This window comes from Gopherus evgoodei, chromosome 4, assembly GCF_007399415.2.
Source record: "Gopherus evgoodei ecotype Sinaloan lineage chromosome 4, rGopEvg1_v1.p, whole genome shotgun sequence".
NCBI lineage: Eukaryota > Metazoa > Chordata > Testudines > Testudinidae > Gopherus > Gopherus evgoodei.
In genome coordinates this window covers 148,480,812-148,498,482 of record NC_044325.1, presented here as the reverse complement: position 1 = coordinate 148,498,482, position 17,671 = coordinate 148,480,812, and the positions used below count along the sequence as shown (strand labels likewise).

Sequence of the window (17,671 nt, the reverse complement as noted above, 5' to 3'; positions counted from 1 at the left end):
GTAAAGAGGCTTGCCAGACAGCTTAGTGCTTAGTCTAATAAATGCAGTATAAACCCGTAGTGGGTATTAAGAGGCAAGGCTAGTATTTTGCTTCCAGAGGGAGATGAAAATTAGAAGAGAAAAGAAAAGTGGAACTGAAAACTAAAATAATTTCTTAGCTCACAAGCTGCCACTTTGATCCTTGTCTGTGCTCTGCTGTGCTTGGATTGTGACTAGTGGGGTGGACAGTAAGGTGCGGGGGATAGGGAAGAGAATTTTAGACTAAATTCCACCATAAAGTAACCATATATTATGACAAACTGTATAAACTTGTTGGAAACCAACCATGTAACTCTGACATGAATTGGGATCAAGAGGAGGAAACACCAGAGGTCAAAGGCAGAGATGGACACTGAGTTGGGTAAGAGATGTCAATGTGAGCTTGGAATGTCAGGGCATGCTTAGTAACGTTAATTCCCTTGGCAGGTCTGGCCCTGGCCCTTCCCAGTTCAGGAAGCACTTAAACATTTCTGTACGTGCTTTTCAGAATTGAGGCCTCTGTGCTGATGTGGTCTCACTGGGATCAGCCACCATTGCAGAAAACCCCAGCTAGGGCAAAGGGCTAATAAAGTCTGGAGACTGATAGAGACATAGCCTGTTTCCAACAGTGGGCAAAGGGGAACAGAACGCCAACGAAAATAGTGGTGGGGGGACTATTAATTGTGATGCAGCTCCTGCCCCACCCAATCACAAAAAGGCCATAACTCATAGAAACGTAGTTCACTTTTGACCAAAATTGGCAGAAAGCTGCTAAATACAAGTGATAATGCAACTATGTACTCAAAATAGTACTGCTTTGGGCAGTCTGGGAAAGATTAGTCAAGGTGATCTATTTTATGCATTTTCCTGTGCTTTCTTTGCCTTTGGTAAAGGCAAGGCTGTAGTCACATGAAGTATGAGCTTGTTTGTACCATGTAAAAGCAGCAAAGAATCCTGTGGCACCTTATAGACTAACAGACATTTTGGAGCATGAGCTTTCGTGGGTGAATACCCACTTCGTCAAATGCATGTAGTGGAAATTTCCAGGGGCAGGTGTGTATGTATATATATATGTGTGTGTGTGTGTGTGTGTGTGTGTATATATATATATATATATATATATATATATATATATATATATATATATGCAAGTAAGCTAGAGATAATGAGGTTAGTTCAATCAGGGAGGATGAGGCCCTGTTCTAGAAGTTGAGGTGTGAAAACCAAGGGAGGAGAAACTGGTTTTGTAGTTGGCAAGCCATTCACAGTCTTTGTTTAATCCTGAGCTGATGGTGTCAAATTTGCAGATGAACTGAAGCTCAGCAGTTTCTCTTTGAAGCCTGGTCCAGAAGTTTTTTTTGCTGCAGGATGGCCACCTTAAGATCTGCTATAGTGTGGCCAGGGAGGTTGAAGTGTTCTCTTACAGGTTTTTGTATATTGCCATTCCTAATATCTGATTTGTGTCCATTTATCCTTTTCCATAGAGACTGTCCAGTTTGGCCGATGTACATAGCAGAGGGGCATTGCTGGCATATGATGGCGTATATTACATTGATGGACGTGCAGGTGAATGAACCAGTGATGGTGTGGCTGATCCGGTTAGGTCCTGTGGTGGTGTCACTGGTGTAGATATGTGGGCAGAGTTGGCATCGAGGTTTGTTGCATGGATTGGTTCCTGAGCTAGAGTTACTATGGTGTGGTGTGCAGTTACTGGTGAGAATATGTTTCAGGTTGTCTGTGGGCGAGGACTGGCCTGCCACCCAAGCCTGTGAAAGTGTGGGATCATTGTCCAGGATAGGTTGTAGATCCCTGTATGTGATGGCCAGTGGAGTCCTGTTGGTTTCTGTCTTGGGTTTGTCTTGCAGTAGGAGGCTTCTGAGTACATGTCTGGCTCTGTTGATCTGTTTCCTTATTTCCTTGTGCGAGTATTGTAGTTTTGAGAATGCTTGGTGGAGATTTTGTAGGTTTTGGTCTCTGTCTGAGGGGTTAGAGCAGATGTGGTTGTACCTCAGTGCTTGGCCGTAGACAATGGATCGTGTGATGTGCCCGGGATGGAAGCTGGAGGCATGAAGGTAGGCATAGCGGTTGGTAGGTTTTTGGTATAGGGTGGTGTTAATGTGACCATCACTTATTTACACCGTGGTGTCTAGGAAGTGGACCCCCTGTGTAGATTGGTCCAGGCTGAGGTTGATGGTGGGGTGAAAGCTGTTGAAATCGTGGTGGAATTTTTCCAGAGTCTCCTTCCCATGGGTCCAGATGATGAAGATGTCATCAATGTAGCGTAGGAAGAGAAGGGGCATGAGTGAACAGGAACTGAGGAAGCGTTGTTCCAGGTCGGCCATAAAAATATTGGCATATTGTGGGGCCATGTGGGTGCCCATAGCGGTGCCACTGATCTGGAGATATATATTGTCATCAAATTTGAAATAGTTGTGTGTGAGGATAAAGGCACAGAGCTCAGCAGCCAGTTGTGCTGTGGCATCATCAGGAATACTGTTCTGACCGCTTGTATTCCATCTCTGTGTGGGATGTTTGTGTAGAGAGCCTCTACATCCATGGTGGCTAGGATGGTGTTTTCTGGAAGGTCACCAATGCATTGTAGTTTCCTCAGGAAATCAGTGGTGTCACGGAGATAGCTGGGAGTGCTGGTGGCATAGGGTCTGAGTAGAGAGTCCACATATCCAGACAGTCCTTCAGTGAGAGTGCCAATGCCCGAGATGATGGGGTGTCCAGGATTTCCGGGTTTGTGGATCTTGGGTAGTAGATAGAATAACCCTGGTCGGGGCTCTAAGGGTATGTTGATTTGTTCTGGTGTTAGTGTAGGGAGTGTCCGGAGTAGATGGTGCAGTTTCTTAGTGTATTCCTCAGTGGGATCTGAGGGAAGTGGCCTGTAGAATTTGGTATTGGAGAGTTGTCTGGCGGCCTCCTTTTGGTAGTCAGACCTGTTCATGACAACAGCACCTCCTTTATCAGCCTCTTTGATGACAATGTCAGGGTGGTTTCTGAGGCTGTGGATGGCATTGCGTTCTGCACGACTTAGGTTATGAGGCAAGCGATGTTGTTTTTCCACAATTTCTGCTTGTGCACGTCGGCGGAAGCATTCAATGTATAGGTCCAGACTGTAATTTCGACCCGCAGGAGGAGTCCATGTGGAGTTCTTCTTCTTGTGCTGTTGGACACCATTCCTTACCTATCCTGGCTAATAGCCATTAATGGACTTAACCTCCATGAATGTATCTGTTTCCTAGACACTTGCTCGATGGGGTCCCTACAAACTGGAGACGGTTATTGTGGGTTTGTCTTTAGTATAGCTTATGTACATACTCCACGAACTGAACATTTGAGCTTGTTCCAGAATCTGGGATGAGCCTATGTTGTGAAAACTGAAATGCTCAAAATAGCACATGCATGTGAATGGACACAGGGTGCTAAAATTAAATTAACCCAGGGGGTCTCAAATTGGGGGTTGGGACCCCTCAGGGAGTCATAAGGTTATTACTGGGGGTCGTGAGTTGTCAGCCTTCACCTCAAACCATGCTTTGCCTCCAGCATTTATAATAGTGTTAAATATATTAAAAAGTGTTTTTAATTTATAATGGGGGGGTCACACTCAGAGGTTTGCTATGTGAAAGGAGTCACAAGTACAAAAGTTTGAGAACCACTGAATTAACCCTTCTGGAGTCTTGTGGAATGCAGGGGAAGAGGGTCTCCCTTAATAGGGTTGGGAAGGAGGTAGGTGGTGTAGGATATTGCTCTTCTCATGTGATCCCTCCCCCATGGCTCTTTTGGCTATAGCACTCTTAATCTAAAGTGGCTAATTTTAAATTAAGCTACCCTCCCGACATTAATCTCCCTATGGCACTGAAATAAATGTAGACTATAATTTGAGAAGTGAAAGGGATGGTAGCCCTAAGGGAAAAGATAACAGCTTGACTCTTTGTGTTAAATAGCTGTCTACAAGCCTCAAACTGCTGAATGAGATTTAGGGTAGGGAAGGCTGTGCCTCCCCAAGCAGCCTGGCCCTGCCCACTATCTGACCCCCACCCACTTCCTGCCCCCCCCGACCGCCCCCCTCAGAATCCCTGACCCCTCCTGCTCCTTTTCCCCTGACCCCCCCCCCCCCCAGACCCGCCGCCAAGTCCTGAAAAACCCCTGGAATGCCCAAAATCCAACCCCCTCTCCCCTGACTGCCCCCCCAAACCTCTGCCCCCTCCCTGTCCCCTGACTGTCCCCAGGACTCCCTGCCCCTTATCCAACCGCCCTGGCCCCAGCCCCCTTACCATCCTGCTTACCCCCACCTCTCCCGGAGCCTCAGCGCACTGTGTCTAGGAGCTGGGAATGGGCATGACTCAGGTGAATATCCCCGAGACCAAAGAAGAGGGGTTGTTCGGTTCATACCACAGACACATCACTAAGTCCCTGAGAGCTGAGAATGGGTATGCTTTGTGAATGCCACAAGCACTGAGATCAGGGTGGGGTGTGCAGGATAGGCACCATCAGTGCAGCCCACAGCCTCACCCCCAAAACCCCAGGTGCAGAATTGAGAACAGGCAGTCTCGATGTATGCCACAGACAGAGAGCCCTGAGACTGGGTGTTAGGGTGTCTATGTGAGAGGCACCGTGGACCTCCCTTTCCTCTGCACACGTGTGTGTGTGTGGGGGGGGGCAGTGCCGTCTTTTCCTATGCCACTGAAAGCTGAAGTGGTGTCACATCTACTGTTAGTATAAGGCACATGTCCAGTTCCTGCTTCGCAGCCACTCAATGAATGGGAATGTATCTCTTCTTTTGGTCAACACTAGTTTTGAAATCGAATTCATCTACCCCAAGAATAGAGGAATATTTTGGGCACATCAATGCAACCTCTGAGTCTGTGCTCCCTATTAGTATCCTGTTTACTTTGAGTGTTTGCTTTGCATGAGAAAAATGCAAGAACATGAGTGAATCTGCTTGGTCATTATCTACTTTTAATTCTGGTATTTCAGAATGTTTTTTTTTAATAACATTACATTTTAGTCACATACTATCATTTGTGGAGAAAGAAAACAAAGCTGCTTACTAGCAATATAGAGTATTTTGCTCTTAAATCCTCTAAACTTCATTTAATGCTTTATTGATAACTTCAAAGGTGTATTCTGGTGTATACAAATATAGTTGAAGGCAGCAGCTAACCCAGTCTCAAAGCAATTATTTAGGTTTGTGATTAATTTTTATTGATAGAAAATATGACAAGGCATTTTTATGAAACACAGCATTCTTTGTGCTGGCTACAGTGGCTTTTTTAATCTGTTTTAAATTACTGACTTGGTGCTGTTCAGCTAAGAAAACAACATAATGTTTATCAGTCTGCTACCTAGCACTATTCCTTTTGGAGTCAAATTCTTTTTTTCTCCCCTTGCCCCTTGAAGTGCTCATGCTCAGTGTATATTGACGCTGAACAGCTTCTTCATGTACTCTAAAGATACTAACTGCTCTCAAGTATGTAAAGAAGTCCTGGATTTGAATGTAAACTCCATTGCAGTCTGAAACACTGATTTAATCAACTTTAATTTCCTGTAATGGAACAGTGTGTCTCATTTTGTCTTTGCTTTTTCTGACCCCTCTCAGGTCAATAGAACGTACTGCTGTGGAACCTACAGAGCAGGTCCGATGCGGCAGATAAGTCTTGTTGGAGCAGTAGATGAAGAAGTTGGTGACTACTTCCCAGAATTTCTTGATATGTTGGAGGAATCTCCATTTCTGAGAGTGAGTATTATACTGTTTAAATTATTATCAAGCATAAATGTTTTAACACTTCTAATTTACAACTTCAGGTTGCTAAATAATGAGAGAATTTAGGTACAGCCTCTCCATTCAGATGGTGATGAACTTTCAAACTACCTTACTGAGGATGCTGATAAAATCTACCCTCTGTTCAAAGAAGTAGATACTGAAAGGAGATTAATTTAGAGGTTACAGCAATCAGTTATTTAACTGGAGAAACTATTGGGCTGTTGTTGCATGTCTGTTTCACAATGGCTTACTCTCTAAAAGCTGAATAAGTTAACTGTAATGCTGGTGGAATACAACGTTTCATCTCTAAGAATAAGGTTTGGTTTTTATGTAGTTCTCTTGGTAATGAACATGAGCCAATGCTTATCAAAAATTTAACTGTTGTCCATTTGACATAGCTTTTTGTGTTGTTTTTAGATGACTTTGCCCTGGGGCACTCTTTCTAGCCTCCAGCTTCAGTGCAGGTCACAAAGTGATGATGGCCCCATAATGTGGGTGAGACCAGGAGAACAGATGATTCCGACAGCAGATATGCCAAAATCACCATTCAAACGGCGCCGGTAACATTATTTTCCTTTAATAGAAAAGAAAATTACAGGTAGATAAAGTACTGTCCTAAGGTCTTAACGTTGGTCCTTATTGTGTGTGAAATTAGTCTTTCAAAAGGTAAACTTCATGGCTTTCTTAAATTTCCCATGTGACTTCATTCCTTTTGCTTTAGAAGCAAGCAGTCCAGTTATTTAAGCCAAACTAACATGTTGCCTATGTTCCAGATAAGTGCATTTGAGTTTAAGGTTTCCTCGAGGTTGACAGCATTATGTATTACCTGTTTGACAGATTTCTTGGGTTCCTGAACATAAGAATGGCCATACGGGTCAGATCAGTGGTCCATCTAGACCAGAATTTTGTTTTCCAACAGTGGTTGATGCCAGGTGCCTCACAGGGAATGAACAGAACAGGGAATTATTAAGTGATCCATCCCCTGTTGTCTGCTTCCTACTTCTGTCTGTGAAAAAGTTAATATTTGGTGTACTTCTCCAACACAGTGCAGAAGTCCCTACCCTGCATTCAAGGCTGGTCCTGATGCTACTTATTTAAGTAGTCTTGGTATTGGTTTCCTTCTCAAGAAATGCTGTATTCCAGAGGAATGTTCTCTTAACTACTTAAATCTCCTCAGCTGCCCTTATTTAAATATTGTATTGGTAAGGTCTATTCTCTGGATTTGTATTGCACTATATTTAACACACAAATCTAAATCGATTATTCCAGTAATTTTTTTAAAAGGTTACTATTTGAGGGTACCATCTCACTATACCGCATGACTTCCCTTCACTGTTTTACATTAGCAAATGACAAACATTTTCAGCACTGTGCTGAAGCCAGCAAGCACAAAATTATGCCATTATTTTGTAACTGTAGGGAAATGAAGGCTATAATTTTTTGCCAAAGAGAATTTGTTAGAGGAATATTCTTGTCCTCTTAAAAAAAATAAAAATAAAAAAAAGCTTTGATTGTGAATCTTTAAAATACCTCTTGCCAATGACAGTTTTTTGTTTAACACTTTGATAAACCATGCAGCTGTAGTTAAATTGTTTGACAAAGCCTTCCATCCTCTAGAGTCCAAGGAAATGCCAAATGGAAAATCTGACTCTGCAGTTATAAATTAATTGTTAATAGTGTTAATTTTGTTTACATTGCTTTTTATTTTAATTTCTAAAACTGTAATTTTTCAAGTTTGAGTAAAAGCATTAACATCTACCTCCCAGCAGCTGCTTGAAATCCAAGAGGCAAATTTACCTTCAATTTTTCTTGGGAGTATTTTGTGCAACAAATCTTGGGGAGAGAAATAATTCGAATCACATTTTCATCGCAGCTTTAAACAGAAAACCTAATAGGTTCTCACTAGATAACTTAGTATTTTGAAGGGTCTGTATTTTAAATTGAATTTTTAAGTATGACCCAATTCTTGTATTTCAAAGTATAATAAAACATCCCAATGTGACTGTTCAGAGGTTGACTAAAGAGTTCTTTTTACTTGTCCTTTTTACTTGTTGTCTTTCCCTCAGTCTGAATTAAATCTATCTAGACTAGTTAGAGGTATAGATTTGTAACAGCAGGACACAAGTCACGTATAGCGTGATTTTCCCCATTTGTTGTTGTTTTTTTTATGTCTGTGATTCACTCCATACCAGCAGCTCATGTCCTGCAGGGCTGGCCGTGGCTCCCAGCTCCAGATGTTGCAATCGGCTGCACGGGGGTCACACAACTGCTCAGGTTTGGTCCAGCTGTCCCTCCATCATGGTGGGGATGGGAGGTGGGTCAAACCTGAGTGACACTACAACCTGGCATACCAATTCACAATGCCCAGAGCAGGGAGCCAGGCTCAGCTCTACCCAGCACAGGAGCCACCAAAGCCCAGGCATGAGATGAGTGTGGGGCAGGCTCCTTCTTAATCCTGGGGCCCAGCCCTTAGAGATACAGAAGTTGCTGTTGCTTGGGATGAGTGCAGGGTGGCTCACTATCCAGTCCCATCCCCCCACCCCAGTCCTCCCCTCTGCACCAGGCTGGGATGGGGGCTGCAGTTCTTGGTTGGAGGGTGCTGCTGGAGGTGGTTGGTGCCCCTTCCTTTGTCAGGGTATCTTTTATCAAATGTCTCAGAGCAGTCACTAAATCCATGACTTTTACTAAATTTACCATGACTGCTCTGTGAGTTTTGATTAAAAAAAATGCCATGACAGATCTGCAGCACTAACTATACTTAAATCTTTGAATACCAAATTTGATACGTAATACATATAGCAAAAACAAAGGGAACATTTTTGGTCTTGGATTTTGAATGCTACAGTACACTAGCAATATTTCTTCAAAATTACCTTAATACATATACAAATAGGAAAGCTGTACCATTCCTCTCGTCTCTGAGTAGTCTGGAGCATCCTTTTCCCTCCTTTCTTCACCCCACTTTATAGATCAATGAACGAAATAAAAAACCTCCAGTACCTACCTCGGACCAGTGAGCCCCGTGAAGTTCTCTTTGAAGATCGAACAAGAGCCCATGCTGATCATGTAGGTCAGGGGTTTGACTGGCAGAGTACAGCTGCTGTAGGAGTGCTGAAAGCTGTACAGTTTGGTGAATGGTAAGTGTGACTGAGTTTTGTAACCACTCCAGTTGGATTTGAGACTGACTTCCCTTTATAAAAGGGAGAAAATGTGGCGTGTTGGTTGAATAGCAGCCTAGTAGTGACTATTCAAATGCTGTGTAAAGTCTGTAAAACATAATCTAATAAATACATATCTCTGGCAACTTTTACCCCTACTTCCTTCTCCCTCCTGAGACCAGCACAAAAACTGTGTTAACATGGAGTAGTTTTCAGGGAGCTTGCATGATATGCAGTGGAGGCCACTGTATCTGGTGCGTCTTGCATGTCTTTTCCTTCATCTCCTAATTGATTATAATGTAAGTTCAATTCCATAAACAGAATATTGTCAGGTCAATTGTTCATTTGTGATGGTACCAACAATATTTTTCCAGCTCCCGGATTCAGGGCATTGCTGGTAACTAAGTCCTGGGAAGAAATCACAAGCTTTGAGTTGGTAATGTTGTCTGTAGCAATTACAGTAGAAATTGGACGACAGGAACAGTGTCATCAGCAACAATATTGGCCAAGATTAAGATAAATAAGCAGCGCCAGTGTTTCCCTTGCCCTATATTTCAAATCCATTGAACAAGCAATTTCTGCTTATATGGTCCCCATCACCATAGTATCTGAGTGTCTTACAAATTTTTCTTTCCAATATTCCTTTAAAATATAGATATTAGCCCAATTATAAAATAGGAGAATTGAGGCAGAGTGACTTTTCAGAAGTTACGTGGGAAGTCTGTGGCAGAGTTTGGAATTGCACCTAGCCCCCTGGAGCCCTAATGCAGTCTCTTTTGCTATGTAAAGTTCAAGTCAAAGATAAAATGAAGCAATTCAGGAAATGAGGTAGGATCTGTGGAGTCTAAAGAATATGCATACACTAATGTTATTGTACTAGTCGTGATGCTGAGAGACTTATTACCCAGTAGAAAACTATATAATAGGTATTTTCTTTATGGCGACTCTTGCTTTCCAGAGCTGTAACCACAAATTCTTTAAAACTCAGTCTTGACAATCTTCATCTCTAGGAGTGTCCAACCTCGAATAACCAAAGATGTGGTTTGTTTCCATGCTGAAGACTTCACTGATGTGGTACAGAGACTTCAGTTAGACTTGCATGAACCTCCAGTGTCACAGGTACTGTGTTCCCTAGTTGCAACTTATTTCCAGCATTTTGAAAATAGCTTCAAAAGCAGCATATTTATGGATTTTTTTTTTAAATTAGTGTTAGTCAAATGTTTTGAAATAAAGGTATCAATAGTGGGTGTCTCAGACATGGTTCTAAGCTTATGACTAGAGCTATTTATCTCCAGTTCTTGTCTTAGTGGTGGTAGGCTCACCACATGAGGGTCATGGGTTTTGATCCTAGCATGACCAAGTGCCACAAAGCTCCTTTCTTCATGAGACAAGGAACCAAGAAGTCTTGAGTATGGGTTACAGGAATTTCACATAATTTGGGTTTCCATTCACCCCCACTTGCTTCAGACTCTTTCTGGCATAAGCCATGTCTGTCTGACACCATAAAGCATTGGAGCCTCTTGAGTAGCTGGTCTCCTGCAAGACAGTAATACCATGAAATGTCTAAGATATGGTGTGTGCTACAGAAATAATTCTAAACTGGGTGAGGATTTACTGTGCACACATGCCTCTAACCTACCCCCCCGCCACATGATGCTAAAGAGTTGGAGGTTTGGTCTCCTAGTACCAGACCAACCACACCCAGCCTTGTCTGGTAATGCCAGGTCAAAAGCTTCTTACTGAAGCTCTAATTCTAGTTTTAAGACCTGCCTGTGACCCATAATGCAGTGGCAATGGATCATTATTTGTTACCTCATAGGTGCGCAGAACACTTCATAATGAGACATTAAGGATTTGTTCTTGCTGCAAGTAGCTTCTTAACTGAAGTTGTATTCTTTAAGGAGTAGTCGCAATCAAATGGGTTGCTGGACTGAAAGTGTATTCTTCTATCTAAGTGAATGCCCAGCTTTGGACCCTGCATACAGCTTAGCAGTAACTTTCCCCTTTCTTCCCCTCAGTGTGTTCAATGGGTGGATGAAGCCAAGCTAAACCAAATGAGACGGGAAGGCATTCGCTATGCTAGAATCCAGCTGTGCGACAATGACATCTACTTCATCCCTAGAAATGTCATTCATCAGTTCAAAACAGTGTCAGCTGTCTGCAGTTTAGCCTGGCATATAAGGCTCAAACAGTACCATCCTGTGGGGCAGTCTTCTCAAAATACAGAAAGCAATTCAAACATGAACAGTAATATCCCTGAAAAGACAGAGTCAGAAGGTGAACTCCAATGTGTAAGTGTAAAAACAGAGTCTGAGGAACCAGGTGTAGAAATGCAGTTTACAACGGGGGCACCATCCTCCTCCTCCTCCTCCTCAATTTCATCAATTTCGGGACTCGTTCTGCAACCAGATCAGGTGGCCCAGCCTCTTCCAGTTTTTAAACTAGAATCTGATCAGCAACATAATCCACAGGATCGCACAGACTCTTCTGTGTGATATGTAAATAGTCAAACATTTTTTAACAACTTTTTAAAATTTTGATGTGAAGTTATAGTTTTATAACTTGCTTATGTTTTATTGGAGAAATCTTGCCTATAATTCTATAAAGAAAAGCGACATTCCAAAATGTCAAGCATATCTTTTTTACACAGATTATGCAAAAGATCAAGTTGTATTTTACTCCCATAGTACAGCATGTAATAGTGGTCTACCACTTCTTTCTGTTTAATGAGGTAATAATTCAATATCTCCTCTCAAAATCAGAATGGAATTCCTCCAGGCACTAAAAATCATTGAACTATCTTGGTAAATCTAATCCCCCTACTTAATTTTTTCTTTAGCCTTCACCATAAAAGGATGGCTTCTGTAGAAGACTCTCCCATCTGATTTTAATTGCTAAAATCAAAGAGAAAGCACAGCACTTTTGATGATCAGTGATGTTTTGGTCTGTCCTTAAATTTGTGGTGGATACTCAAATTACTAGATGTATAAATCTTTTAATTTTTAATTGTTAAACAGTTCATAAAAAGGTGAAGTGTGACATCTTATCCTGTTGAAATGTAATCACTTAGACACAACACTTTCCATAGTACTGCTTGTAATGTTTGATGTGAGGATTTTGTTTCCTAAATACATTTTTCCTGAACATGACTAATTCTAGTGTTATTTTTTTAAGGCAGTCTTATGGAGGTAACTGCATTCTTGTCTGAGCACTTTAAAGCATTAAAATACTAACAACCTTGGCAGCTTGTTTTGATAAATTCACAATAAGCATCTGATGGAAAACATCCTCTCCCTGGTACTGATGCACTTAATCTAATAGAGTTGGGTCAGTGATAACCAATTTGTATTGGTTGTCCTTATTCTCTGAAGTTCTGTATTGCTATTTCAAAATAAAATATTATGGCATTGGGTTGCTGTTTCCACTTGTAGCTCTTGGGTACCCTGGTGCTGTGTTTGAAAAATCAGTGACACAAGCTAATATGTTGAGTGTCATCTGCTGACATAGTTCTTTTTATAGTCTTTTATGATATTTCTGAATGTTTGTGTGATCTGTATTTGACTTTCACTCACCACTTATATAACAACTGTCTTTTCTAGTCATCAGAAAGAAGAGTTCCCCCCCACACCTAGGATACAAACTTGATTGTGGTGCCACTGAAGTTGTTCCCAGACAATTTAATGTTCTAATCCTCACTGGGGTAGGAGAGAGATTTCTAACACTATATTAGAATAAGGAAAAGATGCTGTGTTATTAGTTCTGGGTGCATCTTTTAAATATCCATTATGAATCTTCTCTTTAAAAAGGTTCTGAAATATGTTATTATAAATATTACTTTGTGCAATATTGTTTTGTGTAGACTTATATGCATCTTAGCACCTCAGTATAGAGGTCACAATTTTAAACTGATAGCAAAATAATCATCAGAAAATACTGCAGTGATTAGTTAGAATCTGTATTACTCCTTATATATGTATATGTACGTATTGTCTTCAGTACAAAAATGAAGACAAATTAGAAAATATTTCAGACTAATTTACAGATTGAAGTGGTGGTGACTTGTTTAGTAATCTGTGTAAATAAGGTGTTAGAATGGAAAGCTTTTATGAAAAGTAATATGATTCATGCAGGGGTAGAATTTTTGCTAAAATTAAATTATAGATTATCAAAGCTGGTTCAGAAACAGGCCCTCTGTTCTCTGGCATTTTTCCCACTTTTTTGTTGAAGAATTTTATAGAGCTTTAATGGGTTGTGCAAAGTAGAATTCTTCGCAGGCAATATTGGCTTCAGTGCCTCTTTCATGTTCGCACTGGTTAATATCACGTTAATGTTATTTTCCCTTTCTTTTTTAACTCACTCTGCTTGTCTTCCAAGTGCTCATTTCCCTTCTCCCATGTGGTATTCATTGGCCGTGTTAAAGATGGTATCATCATCTCTAAGTCATTGCTAACTAATAAGGTGATTGTCCCTTGACAGTCAGCACTGTGTATAATCACTCAGGAACTGACATATCTTCAAAGACCTTACAATTGAAGGAAAAGCTATTCATCCCTTTATAAAACCAATTATCCCCATATATCTTAAAATGCAAAATTTAAACATACTTAGGCTAAAAAGGTTCACAATTTAAGATGCACTGTGCACCATTATTTTTTACTTGTATTCCTCTAGAGCTTGAAATAAAATGAAAAGAGAGAGACATATAATTTGTAAATGTGTATTGGAAGTATGTCTTTGTAAACTATATTAAATAGCATGCTTTGTAAACTAATGAATACAGTAGACCAACAGAGTGCTTCACACTGCTTTCAAAACAGTATCTTACTTATGTGAAATAATCTATTCTTTCTAAAGTATCAAGAAACTGCTTCTCACTCTTACTTCTGTGGATTGAATGCCTTTAACCACTGTACCATACTTTCCTTTTACTCACTTAGTTTACTAGTTCAAAACTTAGAGTCAAGTTGACGTCCTCCTCTTCATTATAAATTAGCCATAGAATGATTTGGATGATGTTGCTATTCTTTTGATGTTATTTGTAAGCCTGAGGTAGAGATTAATAGATTTGTTTCAGATATAAAATTGAAAGCTTCATGAAATTTTAACTTTTTTCTTAATTTTGCCTGTACATATTTTAATCTTTAATGAAACACTAATGCAATTTTTGAAACATTTGCAAAATCCAAAATGACCACACTTCTTCCAAACTTGACTCTTCCAGCTCATCTCTAAATATAGGTATGGAAAGAATTGCTTATGAAATCAATGGCTAAATCTGTTGCCCATTAGATTGTATCTATAGTTCTGAAATCAGTGAATTATAGTTGGAATAATACCTTCGGATGTGCAGTACTCTAAACTGGTCAGCACTACAAATGGCTTACTGAATAACAAATGTGAAGAATACAGATGTCGTACTTGTGCTTTGTGAGAAATCAAGTGACAGATGGACAAGTTAATCTTTTCAGTATAATATCGGGCAAGTCAAATCTTTGGCTAGTCTTAAGAGTAAAATATTTGCAAGTAATTGGTGGAAAACGGCAATTTCTGATTGACTTAATCACTCAAAGCTTTCAAAAGATAGCTCATTAAATTCAGTGATAAATTAAATGCCTATACTTTTTATGCAGGCATATCTCAAATTCAGTTGGCAAGAATATATCATATCAACAGCTGTCAGACTGAGGATTTACAGATACGATGAAATAGAACTATTCATAAAGATGGAATAAATTTCAGAACAGTCTGTGTCACATTTTGATAATATTCCTCTAGAATTCATTGATACATCAGGTCAGCTGGTGTTTATAATAATTCCATTAACTTTGGTGGGGGTAAATCATCATAGCTCCACTGAAGATCTGCCCTGTCTTTTAGAAACCTATGGGTTTGGTTGAAGTCTGGAACTGAAATTTGGAATACTCTCTCGCCTTGAAACCAAATCAGATTTTTAATGCAGTAGTCCAGGGACATGATACTAGAGAGCATAACTAGCTGTAAGGGCAGGTCTACACTGCAGCCGGGATCGACGCTCTGAGATTGATCCACCAGCATTGATTTAGTGGGTCTAGTAAAGACCCACCATATCGACTGAAGATGGCTCTCCAGGCGACCAATGAGAAGAGTACGGTAAGTCGATGAGATTTTCTCTCCTGTCAACGCCCCATGGTGTAGATCCCACAGTAACTCAACCTAAGGTACATCGACTCCAGCTACATGAATAATGTAGCTGGAGTTGAGTAGCATAGGTCTACTTACTGCGGTAGTATAGACATAGCCTAAGATGGAAACTTGGGCTTGGCTTCTGTTTTAAGCGCAGCTTACAATTCTTTTATTAGCAGCCAAAGAAAACTGCAAACTGAGATAAAAGTGACGGGCCATGTTGTGCCAGAGATCAGTTAGCCAAATAGAAACTCTAAATATGAGAAATGTCAAATAATTATTATATTACATTTTCCTCTTCTTTGGGTGTCCTAATTGTTTCTGTGCAGAAACTGGACCTGTTTTAAAAGTACTTTGTGAAGCCAATAGTTCAGTTCTCTGTTGTTGACGTGTTTTCTTGCAAGAAGATGGAACACTCAATGAAGTGTTCTCTAGGGCTTTGTAATAAAGTAGTTATTAATATACCTTTTGCCATATAGAAAAACTGTTAATCTGTCAACTGTTTTCCTACATGAGTACTTAGTCCCAGTCTCTTGACATAATTCTATTTTGTCAGAGCTGCAGGATGGATGGGAGTTCAAGCCCTTCATTTTGCTCATTCTGCCATTCACATGCTTGAATTTTACTGAGTGATAAGCACTTTACATTTATTATTCTAAATGCTAAGTGTATGTAGCCATATTGGTTGTTTTTAAAGGGCATGAGGTGTGGGAGGGACATTATCTTCAGCTCCTGAAAAGGGACCTTTTTTCACCTGAAGGCTTGTACTGTAAATTAACTTACATTGGTCTCAAAGAAGATTTCCCCAACAATGTTATGGCCTTACATTACCTTCCAGTAATATAAATAATTATGATCAAATAGCACATGTAGCTGAGGAGCTAATATTATAGCACTCTTCAACTGTCTAAAGAAATACTTGTACTTCTAATTTCTTTGAACAACATGTAAAGAGATTTCTTATATGATTTTGTGATTTAATTTGATTGGCAGCTAATATATTTTCTGTGGGTTTTAATGTATCTCAGTTGTTTGCATACAGAGGACATGTACAATTGCCTGGAAGACTGTTTGCTTTGTGCAACCCTAGTATATTTATTGACATTTAACAGAAAAGTTTTAAAGAGGTTTTTATAATGCGTAGTGTAAACAGAACCTCTATGTGAATAATCCTCTAACCAGTGTATTTCTTTTAGTAGCTGACTGTACAAGCGTGTCAAACTGTTAAGCTGTTTCTTTGTAAAATAGTACAATGGAATGCATAGATTTTTTTCCTGTAAAGTATTTTTTTAATAAACCTGATTTCGTCCTTTACTTCAGTCTCTCCTTATTTAAATTTATTTAAATTAATAGACATAACTCCTGTCTTCTGAGCAACTGCAAATGTTTAGAATATAAACCTATCCTCTCCTCTAGATACATCTGAACACTTTTTCTTCAAAGATCAGTAACACTGGCAGTATCAGCAGGGCTGGCTCCAGGCACCAGCTAAGGAAGCAGGTGCTTGAGGTGGCCAATACAATATCAAGAGGCACCACTCCGTGCACTACTGGGGTGGCATGTCTGTGACTTTGGCGGCAATTTGGGGGCAGGTCCCTCAGTACCTGTCGGAACAAAAGACCTGCTGCCAAATTGCCACTGTAGAGTGGAGTGGTGCAACTGTGCTGTTGTGGCTTTTTTTTTCTTTTTTTGCGCTGCTTGGGGCAGCAGAAAACCTGGAGCTGGCCCTGGTCTCAGAGGTTGATTTTGTCCTCATGCCTCCTCTCACCTTCCTTTTTTAATCTCCAGTGGTTAGCTAGTGCTGGGATCACTTTGAAGCATGCTGCAGGTACAGGTAAACTAAAAATCCTGAGAATTGGCTTTTAAAAGCAGGAAAATATGGTGGCTTGTGGATGGGAATGGGGGAAAAAAAAATCGCCCCATCAGGTGTATGTCCTAATCAGACAAAATATGTAAGGATAAAAGAAATTTAGGGGGGTCTTTCTAGTAATGTCTGCTAAATGCTGGGTATGCATAACAACATATACTCTCAGCAGGGGCGGCTCTAGACATTTCGCCGCCCCAAGCACACTGTCATGCCACAGGGGGTGCTCTGCCGGTCCCGCAACTCTGGTGGACCTCCCGCAGGCGGGAGGTCCACCGGAACCGCGGGACCAGCGGACCTTCCACAGGCATGCCACCGAAGGCACCCTGCCTGCCTCCCTCCTGGCGACCAGCAGAGCGCCCCCCGCGGAATGCTGCCCCAAGCACACGCTTGGAGTGCTGGGGCCTGGAGCTCCCCTAACTCTCAGAATAGGGTTGTTACATTCTCTTAGTAGCCCAGAAAAAACAAAATCTAAGCTACTTCAAAGCAGACGGAGTTAGCAACTATTATAAAATGTTTAATTTCATATCCTAATTAAGAGGTTGAAAAACTAAAGCCTGCAATCACTGGACCTTTTATCTAGGGGCTGGTCTACACTACGGGAGGAAATCGATCTTAGATACGCAACTTCAGCTACGTGAATAAAGTAGCTGAAGTCGAATATCTAAGATCGGATTACTCACCTGTCCTCACCGCGCG

At 40.7% G+C, this 17,671-nt stretch overlaps 1 protein-coding gene across 1 annotated transcript in view; it reads left to right on the top strand.

Annotated features, from left to right (window-relative positions):
• The window catches only part of RSBN1 (round spermatid basic protein 1), a 52,894-nt gene extending 36,472 nt beyond the window's left edge, over positions 1 to 16,422 (top strand). The window contains exons 3-7 of the mRNA XM_030561763.1: positions 5,624 to 5,761; positions 6,206 to 6,348; positions 8,758 to 8,925; positions 9,957 to 10,065; positions 10,965 to 16,422. Coding sequence (XP_030417623.1) covers positions 5,624 to 5,761; positions 6,206 to 6,348; positions 8,758 to 8,925; positions 9,957 to 10,065; positions 10,965 to 11,441 — 1,035 coding nt within the window. The 3' untranslated portion in view covers positions 11,442 to 16,422. The remainder of the gene's footprint in view (positions 1 to 5,623; positions 5,762 to 6,205; positions 6,349 to 8,757; positions 8,926 to 9,956; positions 10,066 to 10,964) is intronic.
• The last annotated feature ends 1,249 nt before the right edge of the window (positions 16,423 to 17,671 follow it).